Source organism: Berkeleyomyces rouxiae (assembly GCF_048999995.1).
Source record: "Berkeleyomyces rouxiae strain 22BRR77 chromosome Unknown BrBRR77_ptg000002l, whole genome shotgun sequence".
In the NCBI taxonomy this organism is placed as follows: domain Eukaryota; kingdom Fungi; phylum Ascomycota; class Sordariomycetes; order Microascales; family Ceratocystidaceae; genus Berkeleyomyces; species Berkeleyomyces rouxiae.
The window spans coordinates 4,553,628-4,574,262 of record NW_027396492.1 but is presented as its reverse complement, the minus strand read 5'-3'; the positions used below and the strand labels follow the sequence as shown (position 1 = coordinate 4,574,262).

Below are 20,635 nucleotides of genomic sequence, written 5' to 3'. Positions count from 1 at the left end.
TATGACTCAATCAGCAACCAAACGTGCCATTGAGGACGATTTCGTCTTCACCATTTCCGACAACGAAGACATCGGCCCTGAGGAACCCGAAGTTGCTCCCTCCGCGCCGCCCAAGAAGAAGGCTAAGACGAGCAAAAATAACAAAAAATCGAAGCGCGCCACCGATAACGACGACGATGACGAAGAAGATTCCAACGAAGGAATCTGGGGAAAGAATGATGATGATGATGGCGCCATGGTGTCCGACTTTGAGTTCCTGCAGGGCGACGTAGAGGAACTCAACGAGGACGAGTTCTCTGGCTGGGGCTTCGATGGTGTCAAAAAGTCTATGAAGGCCGAGAGCAAGGGTGTTGATCTTGACGAGATTATCCGCCGCCGCATTGCCAAGAAGGCCGCCGAGAATCCTGTCGATGACGCTGAAGGCGAAGGCGACGACGAAGCCGACAACGACCTGGACCTTGATCTTGATCTTGACGACGACGAAGATGGCGTGTTGGCCAGCGACGCTTTCGGTATGGGCGCCCAGAGCGAAGACGAAGACGACCACGAGAATAAGGATATTGGTAAAGATGGAGAGAGCTCAGAAAAGGATGAAGATGATGATGCAGCAGCTTCAGACAACGACTCTGTCGCCACCCCCGTCGACCACCCCGATGACCGCAACATGCCTGATTCTGATGAGGAGACAGAGGAAGATGCTGAAGAGGCTGCCAAGGCCGCTGCTTTCTTTGAACAAGAAGAGCCTGCCGCGCCTGGCAAGAAGAACACTAGTCATTCTTTCCAGGCCATGTCTTTGTCGCGTCCTATTCTTCGTGGCCTGGCTGCCGTCGGCTTCACCAAGCCCACGCCTATTCAGGGCAAGACCATTCCCGTTGCTCTACTAGGCAAGGATGTTGTCGGTGGTGCTGTTACTGGTTCCGGAAAGACTGGCGCCTTCATTGTTCCTATTCTTGAACGTCTGCTGTACCGGCCAAAGAAGGTACCTACTAGCCGTGTCGTGGTCTTGACACCTACCCGTGAATTGGCAATTCAGTGCCACGCTGTCGCCACGAAACTTGCAGCATACACCGATATCAAGTTCACACTGGCTGTTGGTGGTCTGAGTCTGAAGGCGCAAGAAGCTGAGCTGCGCTTGCGCCCCGATGTCATCATTGCCACCCCCGGCCGTTTCATTGACCACATGCGGAACTCTGCCAGTTTCGCTGTTGACACTGTCGAGATTCTGGTCCTAGATGAAGCCGATCGCATGCTGGAAGACGGTTTCGCTGACGAGCTGAACGAAATTATTACTACCCTCCCCAAGTCTCGCCAAACTATGTTATTCTCTGCCACTATGACTGCTTCTGTCGACAGGCTGGTCAGTATTGGTATGAATAAGCCTGTGCGCTTACAGGTTGATGCTCAAAACAAAACTGCTACTGGGCTTGTGCAAGAGTTTGTGAGATTGAGACCAGGCCGGGAGAACAAGCGTATGGGTTATCTTATTTGGTTGTGCAAAAATGTGTTCCATGACCGCGTTATTGTTTTCTTCCGCCAAAAGAAGGACACCCACATTGCACGCATTATTTTTGGCTTGTTGGGCCTTTCATGTGCTGAACTACACGGTTCTATGAACCAAACACAGGTATGTCCTTTTCTCCATGCCCCTTTATTTCTTGTTGGTTTAAATCTAACCAACAATGCAGCGCATTGCAAGTGTAGAAGACTTCAGAGATGGCAAGGTTTCATACCTCCTTGCAACTGACCTGGCATCTCGTGGTCTAGATATCAAGGGCGTCGACATTGTCATCAACTATGAAGCTCCTCAGAAACCCGAAATCTACGTCCACAGAGTTGGTCGTACAGCCCGTGCTGGCCGCCGTGGTATTGCGTGTACTCTTGCTGCTGAGCCAGACCGCAAAGTTGTCAAGGCTGCCGTCAAGACTGGTAAGGCTCAAGGCGCCAAGATTGTCAGTCGTGTCATTGAGGCGGCGGAAGCAGACAAGTGGCAAGCCAAGGTAGATGGGTGGGCGGATGAGATCGAGGACATCATGAAGGAAGAGCACATGGAGAAGGAGATTGCCAATGTTGAAATGCAAGTCAGAAAGGGCGAGAACATTCTCAAGCATGAAGATGAGATCAAGTCACGCCCCAAGCGTACATGGTTCGAGTCAGAGCGGGACAAGAAATCTGCAAAGGATGCGGGCCGGCTAGAGCTCAATGGCGTCCGCGAAGCGCTCAAGAAGAAGCATGGCGCTAACAGACTGAGTAACAAGGACAAGAAGAAGCTAGACTCTAAGGCGGATCGGTCTGACGGGAGGTCGTGGAAGAAGGGCAAGGCAGAGCGTTCTGGACAGGGCGCAGTGCTAAACCTGAAAAAAGTGAAGAAGACACCTATGAAGGCATCAGCCAAGGGAAAGCCCACTGGCAGAGCAGGAGGCAAGCCCAGTGGGAAGCCAAAGGGCAAAGGCGGCCGTAGATAGACCCAACGACTAGTCAACGGTGTAGCGCGGGTGTGTGGGCAACTAAAAGTTCAGAGTTAAACTCGTTGTCTATATATCTTGTCATATTATTACTTATTAATAGCGATCTGGTACACAAATCTCGCTCGAAACGACTTGTGGTGCTCAATCCAGCTGGTGATTGCCGTCTGAGGTCTAGAGCCATGTATGATGTGTTACACAAGGCTGTGGTCTCATCCCCAGTCAACTATCAGTTATATTGACTAACCCTAATCCTTGACCGGGCAACTCGGCATTACTGCTCGCCGCGGTCGCCCATAATAACGTGATCGCAAAGCGCTTTTCTCGAGTCTTATTTTGTTTGCGTCATCGTCTGTTCTTTTGCTTGATCAAAGCTCTCTGATAAGCTTGGGTACTTTTTCTCGCGCATTTTCGTAGCCAGGGGTCACAACTCCAGGCATAGCTCAAGCATTAGTTCACGCCAGTTTGTTGTTTCGTGTGCGTGCCAATCTAGACCGATAAACTTTCTGCGCTCCCTCAACGCCGGGCCTTGTTGTTGCCCCTGCATCTTATAATTGACTGACTCGACTCCGACCGAACCGCTCATCCAACGACGACCTTGATACCGATACCCATAGATCAACATCATAGACCCCATTGCCAGCCATGTCTTGGGCGTCTTTTGCCACGAATAGCACCCCGGACCTGGCAGGCTCTGGCCAGCGCAACTCCCGCCGCCAAAAGCTGGCGGCCATGGCTGGGAGCATGTACCGCGCTGGTGCTACTGCCGTTGATGGAATCCGGGAAACATATGCCCAGTCACGAGGGGCCTGGAACTATGACGCAACCGACATTGAGCCGATGCCAAGTGTGTTTCCCGATTGTGGGATAGTCACACAAGGCGAAGACCATCTTGTGATTTTCCCAACCTACGCAAAACGACACTCCAAGCCAAGACCCCCCCGGCGGTATATAACAGAAGCTGATGAGCCCAATGCCGACAGCACTCGCGACGAGGAGGCTTGGATTACCGAGTGGGAAAAAAACGCCGACGAAAATGCCATCTGCGATGTAGATGTACGTGGCTGGCTGTACACACCCCAACGGCCACCATTGACGAAGCGCATGCGACTCATGGTGGCGCTTGCCAGGTCAATGTCGGGGATCCCGGCAGCTCGGCAAGACCAAACCATGTCTGCAGACGAGGTAGCCATGACGGCTGCGACAATGGCCGAGATCGATCGACATAGCGGTGGTACCCTGTCGTCCAAAAGCTCTGGTGCCACCGGTTTAGAACCAACACTTACTCGTCGCACGACAGCAAGCACGACAGCTTCAACAGCATCAATATCTGCAGATATGACAGCCGAAGAAATTGCGATTGCAAACAACACTTTGATGACTCGGATTTCGCCTTTTCTGACCTCCCCCGTATACCAAGCGCCTGTGACTGTTTTTTTTTACGACAGTAATAACTCGGAATCCCGCACATTTTACACTGATGACTCTGGACATTTTCGCGCTCGTGTTGCCTTGAGGTTTATGCCAACAAACATGCGTGTATTGGCCAACTCCGACATGAGTAGCAGCGCACTCAGCAAAACCCTTCTGGTGAACATGGCAGAGCCACGTGGAATCAGCATCATCAGCGATGTGGATGACACTGTCAAGTATTCAAATGTCACCGGAGGTCCGCGAGAAGTACTCCGCAATACCTTTGTGCACGACCTGAGCACTCTCACCATCGATGGCGTGGCGGAATGGTATAATGCCATGGCTAAACTGGGTGTCAACTTTCATTATTGTTCAAACAGTCCCTGGCAGGTTTGGCCTCTACTTGCTACCTTCTTTCGTATATCCAAGCTTCCCCATGGGTCTATGCACCTAAAGCAGTACAACGGCATGCTTCAAGGGATGTGGGAATCAGCGGCAGATCGCAAGCGGCCTTCTCTTGAGAGACTACTACTAGACTTTCCGCTCCGGCAGTTCTTATTAATAGGGGATAGTGGTGAGGCCGACTTAGAGCTCTACACTGACTTGGCCTTGATGTATCCTGAGAACATCGTCGGCATATTCATTCGAGACATCACTACACCCGAGGCACACAAAGATGCACAGAAACCAGGCCTTCCTCGTGTCCCAGCTGGTGGACCCGAGGATGCGCAGAGATTGGCCCTATCCCGCGTCCCGACCGAGACTTCTTCAAGAAAACAAATTCTTCCACCACCGATGCCCTTGAGTGGTACAGCACCGGTGGCTTCTACTTACTCATCGACAACCCCCCCTCCTCTACCACCTGTACTCCCTCGACGATCACCACGAACAGAGAAGTTATTGATCGACTTTTCCGCTACACCCCCTCCTCCTCCTTCGAGGTCTTTGGCGACACAACTGTCCCTTGTTGACCTCTCAGATTTGCCCACTCCTCCCCCGTCTGTGACTAAAATAGCCTCGCCCGATAAAGGAGAAAAAAAGGCCAAACCAAAACCACCGCGTCCTTCAAAGCCGGCCGCACTTCGAGGACCCACCACCACTACCCCTACAAGCCTACCGAATTCTACGCTGCCCGTTGCATCGTCCTCAATTGGGCCTCCAATCCACCCACCGCTTTCTCGTAAGCCTTCGGGGCTTCTAGAAACAAGAGTCCCACCCAAGACACTTACATCACACCCGTCTCTACCTACACTCAAAAACAGCACCACTGTAGATTCTCAATCTCGCACGCCTCCACCATTACCTCCACCACGTCGTCGGATAACACACACTGCCTCTGGCCAGCCTTTGGTGTCAGCTACCAATACGCACGACAAAAGCCAACCTGACCATCACTCTCAGCACCATCCGCACTTGACTCCGGCACTAGCTCCTGTGGCAGCCATGACTAGCGCAGCCGCAGCTGCTACGCCTCCAGCTCAAACCCCGGCTGCCGTGCAGCGAAGGATTGATCTTTGGCAGACACGCTTGAATGATGCCCAGTGGAAGTTAGATAGGATTGGGATTCCGCTTTATACCTGGAGGAAAGGACGGGACGTCATGGAGGAAGCCCTAGGAATAATCCAGGCTCAGCAAAAACGACCATGATTGGGAAGATGAAACGCAGTGGGGAGGGGGGGGCGCTGATATTCCAAATTCTTCACCTAAGACGATAGTTAACACAATGCATTAGTTGTGCATAGTTAATCACACACAGATGTTGCATGTTATCAAACTATCGCTGTCGGGATCACTACAAAGAGGCCAAATTACCCGGTTAGCGTACAGCACAGTGGCCATGAGAGCCCAGTGTACATACATAATGGAGGATAGAAGCCCTACTAAGTAAGCAAGTCCAAGTGAACGTTCATCTTTTTGGCGCAGTGGTAGTTTACACGCTCTGACACATGTATTATTCATGTTCCCATCAACCAACTCAGAAAAACATAGTTGGAGTACACTTTGGAGAAGTGGTGTAATACGGTTAATTCTGTTCACTACAAAATAATGCGCAACTATATATATTGTTTGCATGTCTGTCTGTCAACAGATGGAACACAACAAGGCCTGTGTCTAGGGGTAGAGAGCTAGCTAGCCTGTGGGAGACCTGGTCTAAGCCCTACACTACGGCGCTAGTTCATCCGCTAAATAACCCTAAAGCTAGGAACTCGATATTAGCCTATATGTATAGTTAATGTTCCGTTGCCAAACAAGTCTTACCTTTAAACTTGGATGCTGTGGTCTTGCACCTGAAGTAAGGCAACCCGTGCGTTTGGCAGATGGCCCGGTAAGAATTGCAAATCAAATGGTTCAGTGGCGCCGTTGTAGGATGTAAAGAAAAGTCTGTAGGTAGCCGTTTTTTGGTCGATTTCTCTGGCCGGGCTTACTCGTGTCTCGGTGCAGAAAACTCGGGCCTCTTTTTTCTCTCAGGATACAAGAACCGGGCACTCACAAGCCGTTGTTGTATTCTTTTACGTCTTGATTCTTCCTCGTCAGGAAACAGCGACGTTCAGTCAACTAACTAGCTAGAAGATAAGTGGCGTATTAGGGCACACCCACAGCATGGTGCGATTACCCCTAGGCTTCGGCCGGGGCACTCACAAGCCAACATACACACTCATCCATTCTTGGAGTGCATAGAGCCGTTCCTTGAGATTCTGTGTCGGCCACATGTGTGCATGTATGCACATAGATACATGCATGCATACATTTGATGTATGTCTGCTTAGTTATGCTGTAGGTAGCGAAGTAGAAGGGGCCTTGCAGTACTTTGGCAGAAAGCAAACTCCGTATCAGAGACAGAATCAACTTCCTATGCTTCCCACGGGAGACGAGAAACACAAGCGGGGAACCTGGACTCTACATCTTCTTCATACACCCAATGAATTCCGAAAAGGATATGATTTTATTGTACACAAGTAACTACTTGGACATACTTTTAGTCAAACTCGTTGTATTCCAGGTTAAGCAGAGCGAGTAGCCGGAGAAGTGGCCATCTGATAAGCTAGGGAGGCCTGCTACGACAAGACAGGGATCTTAAGAAAGCCAAAAAAGTTACCGTCGTGAACCCTGTGGCTATGTACATATGCATGTACATACATACATGGATATTGTAACGAGCAAGGTGTCGTCGTAACTCGGCCTTGAAGTTGACATGTAATACAGACATAACTACATCATCAACAGTAAGCCAACAGAATCCTATCTGCACATGGTTGTTACGTGAGAAACACACTCACGTACTGCTTCAATCACGTAACGCTATCATTGCGTCATGTTCTGCTAGTCATTACTGGTTGTTTGGCTCTTGCTGCTCCGCCCGATGCATGCTGGCCGAGGAGTCCAGGCTGCTTGGGGCGCTAGCCTAGCTGCAGCTTAAGATTAAATCGGGAACACCGACAAGAACCGTTGCTGCAGGCGGATGACTAGAATGGACTCTCCGAGGCGAAAATGAGGCTGTAGTAACTAAATTACTCTAGTGTTCATGAGAACGGCTTTCTAGGACCCAAAGGTCTTGCCTTGATACTGGAGGATTCAAGAAGGAGATCGACCGGTCTGTAGGCGTGCGTGTCAATGCAGACCCTCACTGCTCTGGGGGACAGTTGCGCGGTGGTGTAGACACTCACGTGGCATTACCAAACTTCGTGTATGTACTTTGCTGATTCATCTCTCATCTCCATGCTCTAGGCTGAATTTGGCGCACCTCTTGCATCCCAATTCATAGCAAGATTGGGTTATTCTTGTTGAGCTCCTCAAGTTGTCATGCTCGAAATAATTGTACTTTTCAACTACTCCTCTAAGGGTTTGACCGGTATTCTTGCTATTGTAGCGCTCTTGAATCGGGGACTGAGCCATGAGTCTAGGCTCTGAGATTGTTTCTAGAATACAATAACCATTCTACCAACACAGCCCAATACACTATGTATGTAAAGTGACACAACTCTGTTGTTTCCCTCCCTCGCAGAACAAGGCAGAATTTAGGACGGAAAAGCCGACTAGAGCGGTATCACTTTTTAGATCCCTTCTGAGAGGAGGCCTCAGTCATTACCCCAGGGTAACTATGTGCCACGAACGAGATAAGGCGCCGGACATCACATGCTGGCCTAATAACAAATGGTTTCTGCCTCGATGCGCCAACGCTGATTTATCATGGGCTCTACGTAAGTCAACTAGCCAAATGCCAGTCTGCATGTGTAAGGAGGCTCACAAGTGCGTACATTTACATAACTACATGGATACATACATACGTAGTTGCATACATGTATACATACAATACAGACTCATACGCAGGAACAAAGCGGACTCTCCTTTGCAGTCCATAAGTAGAGGTTGATATATCGTATCACACGACATCAACAGCACTTTGTGACTTCTTTTGGATGGTAGGTGTATACATACACATACAGCACACAACACACAACTTGACCGCGCAGCTTCACATCCAGCTTATTGACTCGATCTTTCCAGACCACTGGGCACAGTGGCCGCAAAAAGGAGTGGGAACTAGGTTGTAACTACGTGACTATTCGATTGCTTATTTTTCTATTGTCCTCCATTCCTACCTGAACAAGTGCCGGCCAAGGGAGTTACTAGGACCAGGGATGTGTGAGCTTCTACAGACACTAGAAGCCAAAAACAAAGGCCAACCCCAAAGAATTAGTTATTTAGTTCATGTAACTAAGCGATTGTTGGAATGAGTAGGCATGAGATTTTCTTGCGTCATGACAAACAAGTGGCGTGTGTAAACTCGAGGAAGGGGGGGAGGGGGGTGAAAATACCTATTGCCCGATCGAACGGCTGAGATCACAGGGCTACTAGAGCTGAAGTGAAAAATTATGACTATTATCTATTGTTCCACCGGAGCTACCCATAATAGGTGACTGAACCAACAGTCGACACTTGGTGAGCATCGGCAAACGTGAGTGCTGACCGCCATCACATTGTTACTTTAGTCTCTTTGTGTTTTTCTCCAGCACATTTAGCTTGTTAATAATATATTTAAGTTAATATGATTCGTTGTAGAAAAGGGGCGTTGAACATATAAAGTTGGGCACAAGTCTGCTCTCTTTTCAGAGTTGCTTCATTTGAATTCTTGCACATCAGACATCTGAACATCATCCACATACACTGCACTTACCCATTTCTATGCATGTTATCTCCACAGCCAAATTTTCTGTCTTGTTTGTTTCTTAGTTTTCACGGCCCAGACCGTGTATTGAGCATATGCACCTTTCCCTAAGCCCACTTATTTCTCGTTACTTTCACTCCTGACTCTCAACGTCCTAGGCCATTATTCCTCGTTATCATAAAGGTCTTCAAGTTGACGAAGCAAACCATGGACCAGCCACTCAAGGCCTCTCATAGAGGCACGCTACCTTTGAATCACTTTGCATACTCTCTTCTCTCCAAAATGACAATCATTTTATCGGGCTCTTGGAGAAGCAAACCATCCAAGGACCGTGGCGACACCCTGGCTGCTAAGCAGTCTGAGGAAACAAAGCCTTTCGCTAGATACCGAAAATCCCTTTTTGGAAAGGACCAAAAGAAACGCGGAAAACATACTAAGAAGACTACCAACGACGAGTCTTTGATCATCCAAAGCCCCAAGTTCAAGGAAGACCAGCAGGAACAGCCGTTGAAAGTGGATCACGATCACTTGGGTAGGCCTCTCAGCCCTACCAAGGAAGTTGCCTCTGATGTCGGTTTCACAAAGCTTAACTTGGCAGCACCTGCTACAGTTGTTGAATTTCCTTTGGTCAACAATTGCGGTGAGGCAGCTTCCCTAACAGCCGAGTCGTCCCGAGTTTCGAAAAGCCGAGTGTCTGCGACCCTGAAGTCACCACTGAAGTTGTCTTCTGAGAACCTCGGGGGAAATTTGTCGTTGCAAGTCTTGCCCGTGTCCATCTCCAGCTCGCCAGTTGCCCACAAGCATAAACTAGCAACTAAACTCAACCATGTCTCGCCCCAACTGATTGACACTATTGCGACATACGTCAGGATAGCGCCAGTTCCACCAAGGCCAAAAACCAGCTTGATAGCGCGGCAAATATCCTCATTGCCATCGGCCCTATCCCAAAGCTCTCGCGACACTAGTGTCCAGAGCTCGGACAATAGAGTCTTTTCGACTCTATCCCAGAGCTCTTGGGCCAGCAGTGCCCACAGTTCAGGTAGTATAGTCTTCTCGACTACCCATGGACTAGGCTCTCGGTCAACTCTGGCTTCCTTCGCATCCGACATCACGGCTGAGGAACCTTTTGAGTCTCAGCTAGCAGAGACTAAGACGGGTTCGCAAAAGTCCACTCAACCGTCTTTGCCAATTCGACTGTCGATGAACTCAAAACAAAACATGAATCTACGTGAACACGGAAGCAAGTTGCCCACCATTCCCTCAGTTGATGAGATTTATAAATCTCGTGAGTATTTACTTGATAAGAAACCTTTTTTTTCAAAAGCATAAGCTTACAAATAGCGACCTCTAGCAATGCCCAAGCCTGAGGAAAATTTAGGGGATCTCTCCACCATGAAACAACCCTTGAGCTCTCACATGTCTGGCCAACATAGCATCATGGATAACCCCGATTCCGTAACGGCCGTTGCCTACAAGACTGTCCTCAAGGCCATTATATCTCGCAAGTCACCGTCACCCAGTCTCCTAATCGATGATACAAACGTTGATACGTCCAGTACTCCAACTTCTTCAGAGTCAGACGAGGAGTTAGACAGCGATTACGATGGTCAGTTGACCCCCACGGCATCTGGCACTCGCACGTGCGTGGGCTCCAAAACTTCCAACCAAGGCTCTAAAAGGCAAAGGTCCTCCGTTCAAAAATATCGCCCCACTGGTAGAGACAATGACCGGGATAAAAAGAGACAGAGAATCAACAAGCCCAACGGCAAGGGCAGGACTAACAGAAGGAATGACGACAGCGAAGACAACAGTGATGACAGTGGAGGCAGCGGTGATGAAAATAAAGTGCTCGATGGAGAGAAAAGTGGCACGTTTTACTATGTGTGCCCCTTTTATCTTGATAACCCTGTCCTTCATGCAGACTGCCTCAAACGCGAGCTATCAAGCATCTCTCGTGTCAAGCAACATATCCAGAGGGTGCATTGCCAATGTTGTCCCCGATGCAAACAGTCTTTCAAGACTGCAGGTCTACTCAAAATTCACCACGAAGAAACCAGGGAAAGGCCCCACCTTTGCATTGAGAGTCCCGCGTTGCCAGGATACATTGACGGACCAGCCGGAACTATCTACAAGAAAATCACGACCAGAAAGCGGGATTTGAGCGACTTCGAGAAGTATAACTACTTTTACGAAGCCATTTTCTGCAAGAGGTTGCCGGATGACAGTACCTACCGCTACCCATATTTTCCAAGCCAGGAAGTCTTTCGTCGGTTTCTATATGAGAAGATCAACAAGCAATCTTTTGCGATGGCGAACAACATTGCCCTGGCCTTGACCCTGAATCTGAACTCTACGCAGATGTCACAATTCGCCAACAAGATGGTTGAGGTAATTGTATCTACATTACACCTGGGCTCCGATTCGCAAGCCTTCTTAACGCAAGATTTGCGAGAAGCGACTCGGGCCGGGCTAACGGAAAGAGGAAATGAGATTCTATCCGCACTAGAGGGTCTCCATAGCACCGAAACGCCACCGACTATTCTCCAACCAGCACCGGCAAATATCAATCTTTTTGAATTTGTTTCTGGCATAAGAATGATGGATTTCCCTTCAGACAGCTTCGAACCATTTCTCCCCTGGACGAGCTCGACTCCCAGAGTGAACAAAATAGGTAGCGAAGAGAGCCAATCCTATCAGTCATTTGACCATCAAACTTTCCGCCTGGGCCAGCAAGGTAACCCTATCCACTCACACCAACAGACACCCGGCCCTCAGTACACAACAAACCTTACAACTTCCTTTCCAGGTCCTCTGAAGCCCCATGAATCTTTCGCTGTACCTAGGAATGCTAGCTCTGAGGAAGAACAGGCTTCTTTTACAGAATGCAAAGGCATGCAAAACACACTTCAGCAAATGCAGACCCGAGTGCCTACCAGCTCAAGTCAACACGTCGAGGGAAATATAGCAGAACAGCAAGTCGTCACAGGCTCCCACTCGACTAGAACTCCCATGGCCACCAGGGATGGAAATCTGCCTATTCCTCAATTTCATTTCACCGAGAATAATTCTGCCGATGAGGGGCCCGTTGAAGTTGATGCTCAAGACGTGGACCAGAATTACAGTCAAGGCAGTCTAGATACGACTTCGCCACCCATGGATACACAAATTGATTGGGGATATCCCGGACGGTGGAATAGTATATATGGACTTATGCCTCCATCTCCAGATGGCTTCATATAGAGATAAAGGCATGGTGTTTTTTTTTTCGTTACGCGTATTGTGGCTTGAAACTTTGATTCACAGAGTAATTTGAATAGTTGTATTTATAACCCCAGATTTTGAGATGTATGTCATATAGAACAAGCCCTATTTGAAAACCTAAGACAAATAATCCTTATTCCCCTCATTGTATGCCTTGGGCATATATATAGCTTTAACATGATTTATTTTGAGGCACAGCTTTGTGTTAGGAGAGAAGTGAAGTCCTCAGAGGGTTGCAGGAAATTGTGAGTCTGTTTTGTGTGTAACGTTAAATTTGACTTCAAGGTAGTACATGCCTATGGAGGGGTCTTTAGACAACTAGCATAGAAACAAGCATACGGACATCGTCACACGACGAATGAACGTAACTAATAAACTAGGAGATTTGAATCACGGGAAGACAGCTCTAACGGAAGCGGTATTGAATAGTAGTTAGTTAGATCTGCTATTTATGATGCCAAGGCATACTACGACGATATATCGGTAGCGAGGCGGAGACGTAGCACTCCTATAGTGCACTCCTATCTAATTGCATAATTTTGCACATCGTAGCAGGTAGGTAACTATGTACGTCACTGGACTGAAGGAGGTGGAGGAGCCTTGAATAAGTAAAGCCCACAGTACATGTGAATCAGGTTTTACCAAAGATCGCATTTGCCCCAGACTTGTAGATCAGTTACTGGACGTCAAAATAAAGATGTAGCTGTACTCTTGTACTTGTAATACAAGCCTATTATTAACTGCAATAATTTTCAGTTTTGCTTTGACCTTGCTTAGGTGCGTGCTTGGACATGACTTGTTTCATCTGCACAAGGTCGTTGTTTGTATAGTTGAAAGAAAGTGACGTATGTGAAATACGTATGTCCATGTGTGCGTACTATAGTTAGTAACTACTACTTTGACGTCCCAGTTTAAACTCATTACTTTGGACTCAGAAAATACATGAAGCCTAAGTAAGACCGAAATCACTACCATATGTATACCATTAAAGCCTTGGCCTGAAGTATATTGACAGGAAGACAACTGATGTGGAGTGATATCCAAGCCTGTGGCAGAATACATCGAGTCAACATCAGCCGTACTACTTGTAGACAAAAAGAATGCAGTTAAGAGAAGCTATTTGATTGGTGAACATTCAAGTCCACCGTACACAGGGCTCTGAATAAATTTAACTAAAGATACAGAACCCGTGACAAATAACTGTACAACATAGCCCTTGATTCAATTTGAAGCTACCGGCACAAACAATCAGTGGTGTAAGTCGGCCAATCAGCTTCCCCGTCTCATTCTAGCCAGTATTTAGGCTAAAGCTCGGCTATTCCTACGTCACACGGCCCGCCACCAGGCCCATTGTCGAGGATTGAGTTGGTTTGTTCTTCATCCTTGAAGCTCAACTCCTGAAAATCCGTTTTGCGACAAAAACCCTTCCCCTTGCACCCAAACTCGGGACTCCCTCACTCTGCTCTTTTTGATCTCGCAAAATGGTCACCACCCGCTCCTCGGCGCGTGGCGCCTCGGCCCCGCCCGCCAAGCCACCCAAGCCCAGCACCTCCGCCACCAGCGCGCGCCATGCTGCCCCGGCCACCAAACCGTCGCTACCGTCCACCTTTACCCATACACCGACGCGACTGACGCTCCTGTGGCTCGCCATCAGCTGCGCCGTGGTCACGTGGGACTTTTGCTACGTCTTTCTGCGCCCGCACTCCATGCCAGGCGGCACGCTGCATGCGCTCTGGGCACCGTATGCGCTGTACGCCGAGGTCGACTATGTCTACGGGCGCGCGGCGTATGAGGCGGGCGATGGCTTTGCGCCGGCTCAGAGTGCGCTTAATGTTGTCGAAACGCTCATGTATTTGGTGTACCTGGCTGCGGCGTACCGCGGCGCAGGCACGCTGCGCGGTCGCTGCGGTAAACTCGCACTGCTTGTTGGATTCTCCGCGGCTGTCATGACGCTAAGTAAAACAGTCTTATACTGTAAGTTGTGGTCGCTAGTAGATAGCAGCGAGACAATGTCAAAACTAATTTAGGCTACTAATCGTTCTCCCATGTATCAGGGGCCAATGAGATCTTTGCCGGCTTCCACAACATCGGTCACAACGACATGGGTACCATTATTTTCATGTGGATTATTCCAAAGTAGGTCATCACGAGATCCAAACCATGACAGCCAAGTACTAACGATATGTGCCTGTCAAATGACAGTGGTTTATGGCTTATTCTTCCAACTTATATGGTAGTTGTCATGGGACGTGATATCCTCTCAGGAATGGACAACAGTTCTATCAAGCTCACCTAGAGCCAGAAGCAACAGAAATTCGGACTATGGTAAAAAATTATTTATAAGCTGGATAATACCTATCCATCTTGGCCACTGCACGAAATTCCAGACTCGCTTTGTTTGAATCATAGAAGCATTCACATGTGGTTACAAGATTTCAAGTTGTATTGCACGCGTTGTAAAGATTGTATTTGGGTATCCTAGTCCAAGTGAAAGTAAAGAAAGAAGGAAAAGTAAATGGAAAGGAATGACGAAAGTTAGAACAATTAAATGAAAGAAAACGGTGAAGTGACCGCCAAATTGAAACGTATCGGGCTAGATGGACATCAAAAATGATAGTTGGTGATGTGGCCAAAAAGAAATCATATAGAGGTAATAGATGTGACTTCGTGAGCAACTACCTCATGGTTGGGCCATGTGGGGGCAGATTTTCGGAGGATATAGACAATGTAGAGAATCTCGAGACCAACGTCATTCTTATAGTGTTTGAAGAAAAGAGGTCACAGTCCCTCTCTTACACCAGAGTATGGCCTCCAATATTGCTATACATATCCCATTCGGCGCCTCCTTCTTGGGTAGCTGAAGTAGTAGAGGGAGGAGCATCAAAACGCAAAGGGAGAGTCCGGCTTCGAGAGTTGGTATCATATGATGGTCGTGTTATAGGGTCATGTTTCGCAAAATTTTGTGACATGTTGAAATCCATGAGCACTGATTTTGAGTGTGAGTGGGAGCTAGTACGAGGGCGGCGAACTAGCGAAAGGTCTTGTTCTTGGGAAATAAACCCATGTGTTATTGGTGACGGAGGTGAAGGATCGGATCTCTGGGCAGAAATTGCAACACAAGCCGCACTTCGTCGACGGATGGGAATGCTGGGGTCACGTTTGCTCTCCCATGATAAAGTGCGGCCAGGTGCTTTTGGGCTGATAGCAGGGATTGATGTGTTTGCAGTGGAGTAGGAGTCGACAGTAGAGCAAGTCCCCGTACTTGAGTTCGATGCAGTGGAGTGGGATCGAGAAGTGGTAGCAACAGAACTAGACACAGCGCCAGAGGCAGTCGAAGGTCGGTGGTGAAGATCAGCCAGTCTAGCAGACATGTCGACCTTGGTGCTAGGCGAGGGCTCCGAGGCGTCAAAAACTTGACCATGATAGTCAGAGAGAGGGCCTTCTTGATGTTGAATAGGATGTGTGGAAATGTGAGTTTCGTTGTGCCATTTAGGGTTCTTGAAGATGCTGAGGCGCCGGAACATTTCGCCCTGGGCAAAGCTACGACCCAGACTCATGGCACGACCGACATTGGAATTATGATGGCCATGGCTGGAAAGTGCATGTGGTGCGCTGTTGTTGCGATGTTTCGGTGCCAGGTAGTCAATGTCAGGCTGGATGTCAGACATAAACATATCAGAGCCATTCGCCATGATCATGTTCGCTGCCATGTAGGGGTCGGTGTTGCGGCGAACAGATTGGGTGCGGCGAACAGCCTCTTTCCAAGGTGGAAGATCAACAGTTGACACTGCGACAAGATAACGAGCTGTGTCAATCTCTCGAACCTCCATTGGTGGCTCTGTGACACTGCGTAAGCATTGGTATATGCCATAGACAAGAATCCATCGCACCTTGCGAGCATCGACTAGACTGAGCTTATCCTTCTTCTCCAACTTTGTAGGCTCAACAACACATCTCTTTTCGAACTCGCAAAATTCGTGGATAAGTCCGTTGACCGGGGTGTTAGCTGTTGTCGAATTTGAGGCGGCTGCGAGTGCTGAGAGCTGTACCAGCTGGTTGTCGTGTTTGGGTTTTTCATTGCGTGAGAGCCAGGAAGGAAGGCTCATGCTGCGGGTATAGTTTGGTGTCACAACTTGGGGAAGTTTGGGAAGGGGATGCGGCAAAGACTTGAACCTGCAACGAAGGTCGAAGGAGTTTACACTCTGTATAGTGCAAATGCCACCCTGGGCTAAAAAGGGCGTATTTTGGCTCGAGGTGAACGAATCATCCACAAGGAATTCGTACAAAGACTCAAAATCAGAGCGCATTTCGTCATACACGTCCTTGCTGAACACGAGGTTACGAGATTCCACAGAAGGTGGAGGGTACTGGCCAAACTTGTTGGTGTAAAACTTGACCAGAAAAGTGCGAAATCGCTCCATGTGGTGTCTGGCCCCAGAAGTCAACCCTAAATGCTGTTCGGAAAACTCATCGTTAAGGAATCGCTGTAACATGACCGATGTCTTGTTTAAACGAAGGTCAAAATCAGCTCTAGCTCGACGAATAAGCTTTTGTGACACGGAGCTCGTATACTGGACGTGTTATATTTGGTCAGTCTCGCTTCACACGGGTACGCGCTAAAGCATTATGTTTCTCGGTTGATTTGCGTCGTGGCTATCAATACTTACTCGATATTCTGAGCTAAGGAATAGCTGACTATTCATGCCAACACAATGCGCAAAGGCATCAATGTACATTTCGCGAAACTGGAAGTATTCACTGACGTACAGAATTGCCAAAGCGTGATTAGGCAAATTTTGCATATTCAAATAGCCCTCTTCCTCGAGAAAGTCCAATAAGTCGTAAATATTGTTCGTTCCAGGAAGACGGAACTGCTGCATGGTTCGCATCAATGTAACAATTGCGCCACCCAAATGTTCGCCAACAAGTGAGCGGCGGCAAACCCACGCAAAGAAATTTCGTGTTGCTAGATGAAAACGGGATGCCTGTCTCTTGTCGGCGCCGGGTGGTGGTGTCATGTAAAGTTCGACATATCGGCGGGGGTTCGCTCTATACCACATATCATAGCCGGCATAGCTTTGGGATTCGCTAACAATGGAGTCGGGGACTCCTCGAGCCGCGTAACGTTCGATGAGGGGGTGACATCTGGCAGCCAACAATGATGACAGTTGTACACAGAAGGCTGGGCCTCTTCTAGAGGTTCCCTGGGCAAACAGGTGTACCAAACATGTTCCATTGCGATCCCAAAGCTCGGGGTCCTACCAACTCTACTCATTAGCAAAAATAACAAGCAATCATAGTCAACCCATTGCCAGTTTTACCTTTTTTAATTTATCCCAGTCTTCAGATGTGCGAGCAGCACCATCCCATCGCTTCAGCTGGGAAGTCTGGGGCAATCGGCCTTCCATGAAATCTCCAAAGCGCCTTGCGCGAGCGCCTTCAGATGAAAACATTGAGATTTTGTTCAGGGCAACGAACGCCGAGTCCTGATGAGGTTTGGAGTTGAAATAAAAAGCAAGCCTGGAAAACGCAGTGGAGGAAAAGAAAAAAAAAATGTAAGACGCGGAACAAGTTTGGAAGGCTCTGACGATCTCGTCAAAACAGGTATGGAAAAAGAAAAAGAAAAAAGACTAAACTCGCCAAAAGAAAAAGAAAAAAAAAAGGAAAGAAACAAAATACTGAGCGCCCAAGTTAATTACAGCAGAGAGGGTAAAATAAATTAGCAAGAAAAGGAAATCGGACAAAAGAAAGAGAGCGAAACAGCAACCCCCAAAACCTCAGTGCCCTATGCTGGGAAGCCTAAGGACTGGGAAGGAGAGAAGTGCAAGTGAGAAGAAAAGAAAAAAAAAGAAGGGAGCCCGCTTCTTTTGAGTGCCTGCTACTTGTGCTTTGTCTCCCTCGGTGTTGGTTTTCCCTCCCTTGTGTCCGTCAGTTTTTTTATTTTGACTCGGGTGAATCAAAACGTGCCGCCTTTCGGGCTTATCAAGCAGATTGCGCCAGCACGGGAAGAGGAAAGGAAGGAGGTGAGCACAGTTGAGTTGAGTTGCGATGGGGGCGACAGTAACGAATAGGCAAAGCCGCACAACGCCCGGGAGGGGAGAGTAAATATTGTTTTCGGTGGAGAAGTAATATGTCTTGCTGAGCTGCAAGCCAGGGAATACAATCAGAAGGAGAGACAGTGCTTGTGCTCAGTGGGTGTAGTTTTTTTCGAGCCTGCTACAAGATTCTTTTGTAAGTTGAGTGTACTTGTTTATTACCGTCCAGTTTGTCCTGTCCAATCTGGGCTACTTGGGCAGCTGGGGGCGCGGGATATGGAAAAGGCTCAGTTAACGAGTACATGCGTGCGCGTATTGTATACAGAAATGTCTCTCAGGTAGCAGAGCATGTCGCATGTGCGACTCACTCAGTGCACATATACCCGACAACTGTGGCGGTCTTTGGCGCTGATGGGTGACAATCAAGTATACAATGACAGGAGTGGCTTACAAGGTAGGTAATGAGTTGGGAACCAATCTTACATGTGGATGCGAGCACTCAGCTATAATGGAGCCAGCAGGGAAGCTTATTCGCTTGAAGGCGAGCCACGTTCGCAGGTCAGGTCGCAAGATAGTGGTGATCGGCAGAGAGGTCCAGGTACTAGCAGGGTCAAGGCCGGTGAGAAAGGGTTTGGGCGTGTATCCTGGCCAGTCTTGGCGTAGTATATGTTGATTGTTCGTGGGATAGCGTGAAAATCAGGCGTGTGTATCGTGAGGGGCAAATGTGCGATGCGACGAAGACTTGAAAATAATTTGGGTTTGTGGTGTCCTCAGTAAGCGGGATACAAGCAACGGAGCATAGATAGAGACGCGCAGCGAAATTAGACACAACAAATAAGGAAGGGAAGAAGGAACGATAGCGGCGGTCATGAAATAAATCAGGGCCAAATAGATAGTGTCGCACAGGTAGATGGAGAGCCGCGCTGATGAGGATAAAGAGAGGTTGAGGGCGAAGGTCGCAGAGACTGGTGGTTGGGAAGAAAAAAAAAACAAGAAGAAGGATAAGAAGAGGATGGAGGAAGTACAAGAAGTAGAAGATTAGAAGAAGAAGATTGAGGCAGACGAGGGGAAGCTTCGGCGACGAAGAAACTACCTGTTCTAAGTCTGCTTTTTTGGGAAGAAATGCTGCCTATTGCTGACCACAATCTTGCCGACGTCGAGAATAGCAACTGCAATTTGCACAATTTTTTGCAAGCGGTCAACATCGGGCATTCGCAAACGAGGAAGGTATGCGCAAGATATATGGTTCCTTCCTTCCCCTTCTTTGTTTCCGCCCGAAGGAAGACTTGCCAGGGCCGCCCGTGCCAACTGGTTGGCAAAACGGAAGGCGCCAAAAGACAACAAGGGATGCTATTGCTGGTTTTGGCGTGGTGAGTCCAGCCCAGGGAACGTGGCCTATCACAGCGCGGCGAGCGGGGCGGAGGCACAACGAGTGCGGACTGGACTGCAAAGCATAATGTGATCGGACACAAGGTCTTCTTGGTTCGGAGCCTAAGGCTCATGGTGCTGGAACTCGAATTTGAGTACATCCTCTGTGCTACTTTTTTTTTGCTTTACCACACGCTGCGCTACGCCTGGCGTTGGCGTCCGCGTCGGCTATTGCTACCCCTGCTGCTACTGGCGGCCTGGCTTCTGGGCCGGGAGGCGAAAAGATGGCTTGGCCAGCGGTGGAGCGGATGAGGCAATGCTCTGACCGACTGCCCTACCGGAAGTCCTGTGATTCCACCGCACACAAATCAGCTGCAGCTGCAGGGTATTTCTGGGTGCAGTCCCCATCCACGCCAGAGTCTAGCCTGGGCCAGAGGCGATAATCCGAAGGCGCTTGCGGGCAGCTGGTGGGATGAAGGCGGAGGACCTGGCCCGGGCGCCCAGAGTGGGGCCCGCCGTTGACATATATCATGATAATGCGCCATATATGCAGAGGCTGGCTGGGGCCAGACTGCTTGTTCGGCTCTCTCGTCTCGTCATAGGGCTAGCTTTCCGCCATCGCCGCAGTTTCGGTGGCCTGTCTAAGCAGACTGCGATGAGGTCATCTGCACGCGACACCGGCATAAAGGAACAGTCCTCCATCAAAAGGGGAGTCTGCCTTGAGCATCACGTCGATGCTCCGTGGCCTGGCCGGATGGGCTACGCGCGTATCTTGCTAACACGACTCACCAAAACCCTGGCTACCCCAATACCATTCCAAATTATGTGTACGTGTACATACATACATATACATACGTGTGTATATTCATGTAACCAACTAACTAGTTGGTTGTGTATAACTAGCTAACACACATGTACACTCGTACAAG

At 48.8% G+C, this 20,635-nt stretch overlaps 5 protein-coding genes across 5 annotated transcripts; 4 read left to right on the top strand and 1 right to left on the bottom strand.

Annotated features, from left to right (window-relative positions):
- Position 1: 1 nt before the first annotated feature.
- BROUX77_002858 (uncharacterized protein) lies at positions 2-2,462 on the top strand (the record flags this gene model as incomplete). The annotated part of the gene is made up of 2 exons (XM_073747445.1): positions 2-1,624; positions 1,686-2,462. 2 exons carry the CDS (start codon positions 2-4, stop codon positions 2,460-2,462), a joined length of 2,400 nt encoding a protein of 799 aa, XP_073607940.1.
- Positions 2,463-3,107: 645 nt separating this feature from the next.
- Positions 3,108-4,329, top strand: BROUX77_002857 (uncharacterized protein; the record flags this gene model as incomplete). The annotated part of the gene is made up of 3 exons (XM_073747443.1): positions 3,108-3,309; positions 3,421-4,204; positions 4,305-4,329. 3 exons carry the CDS (start codon positions 3,108-3,110, stop codon positions 4,327-4,329), a joined length of 1,011 nt encoding a protein of 336 aa, XP_073607939.1.
- Positions 4,330-9,324: 4,995 nt separating this feature from the next.
- BROUX77_002856 (uncharacterized protein) lies at positions 9,325-11,429 on the top strand (the record flags this gene model as incomplete). The annotated part of the gene is made up of 3 exons (XM_073747442.1): positions 9,325-10,327; positions 10,421-10,648; positions 11,401-11,429. 3 exons carry the CDS (start codon positions 9,325-9,327, stop codon positions 11,427-11,429), a joined length of 1,260 nt encoding a protein of 419 aa, XP_073607938.1.
- A 2,355-nt stretch (positions 11,430-13,784) lies between these two features.
- On the top strand, positions 13,785-14,599 carry BROUX77_002855 (uncharacterized protein; the record flags this gene model as incomplete). The annotated part of the gene is made up of 3 exons (XM_073747441.1): positions 13,785-14,277; positions 14,358-14,439; positions 14,506-14,599. 3 exons carry the CDS (start codon positions 13,785-13,787, stop codon positions 14,597-14,599), a joined length of 669 nt encoding a protein of 222 aa, XP_073607937.1.
- A 496-nt stretch (positions 14,600-15,095) lies between these two features.
- Positions 15,096-17,756, bottom strand: BROUX77_002854 (uncharacterized protein; the record flags this gene model as incomplete). Its single annotated transcript, XM_073747440.1, has 3 exons — positions 15,096-16,874; positions 16,971-17,561; positions 17,625-17,756. The coding sequence occupies 3 exons, from the start codon at positions 17,754-17,756 to the stop codon at positions 15,096-15,098; spliced, it is 2,502 nt and encodes an 833-aa protein (XP_073607936.1).
- Between the last annotated feature and the right edge of the window lie 2,879 nt (positions 17,757-20,635).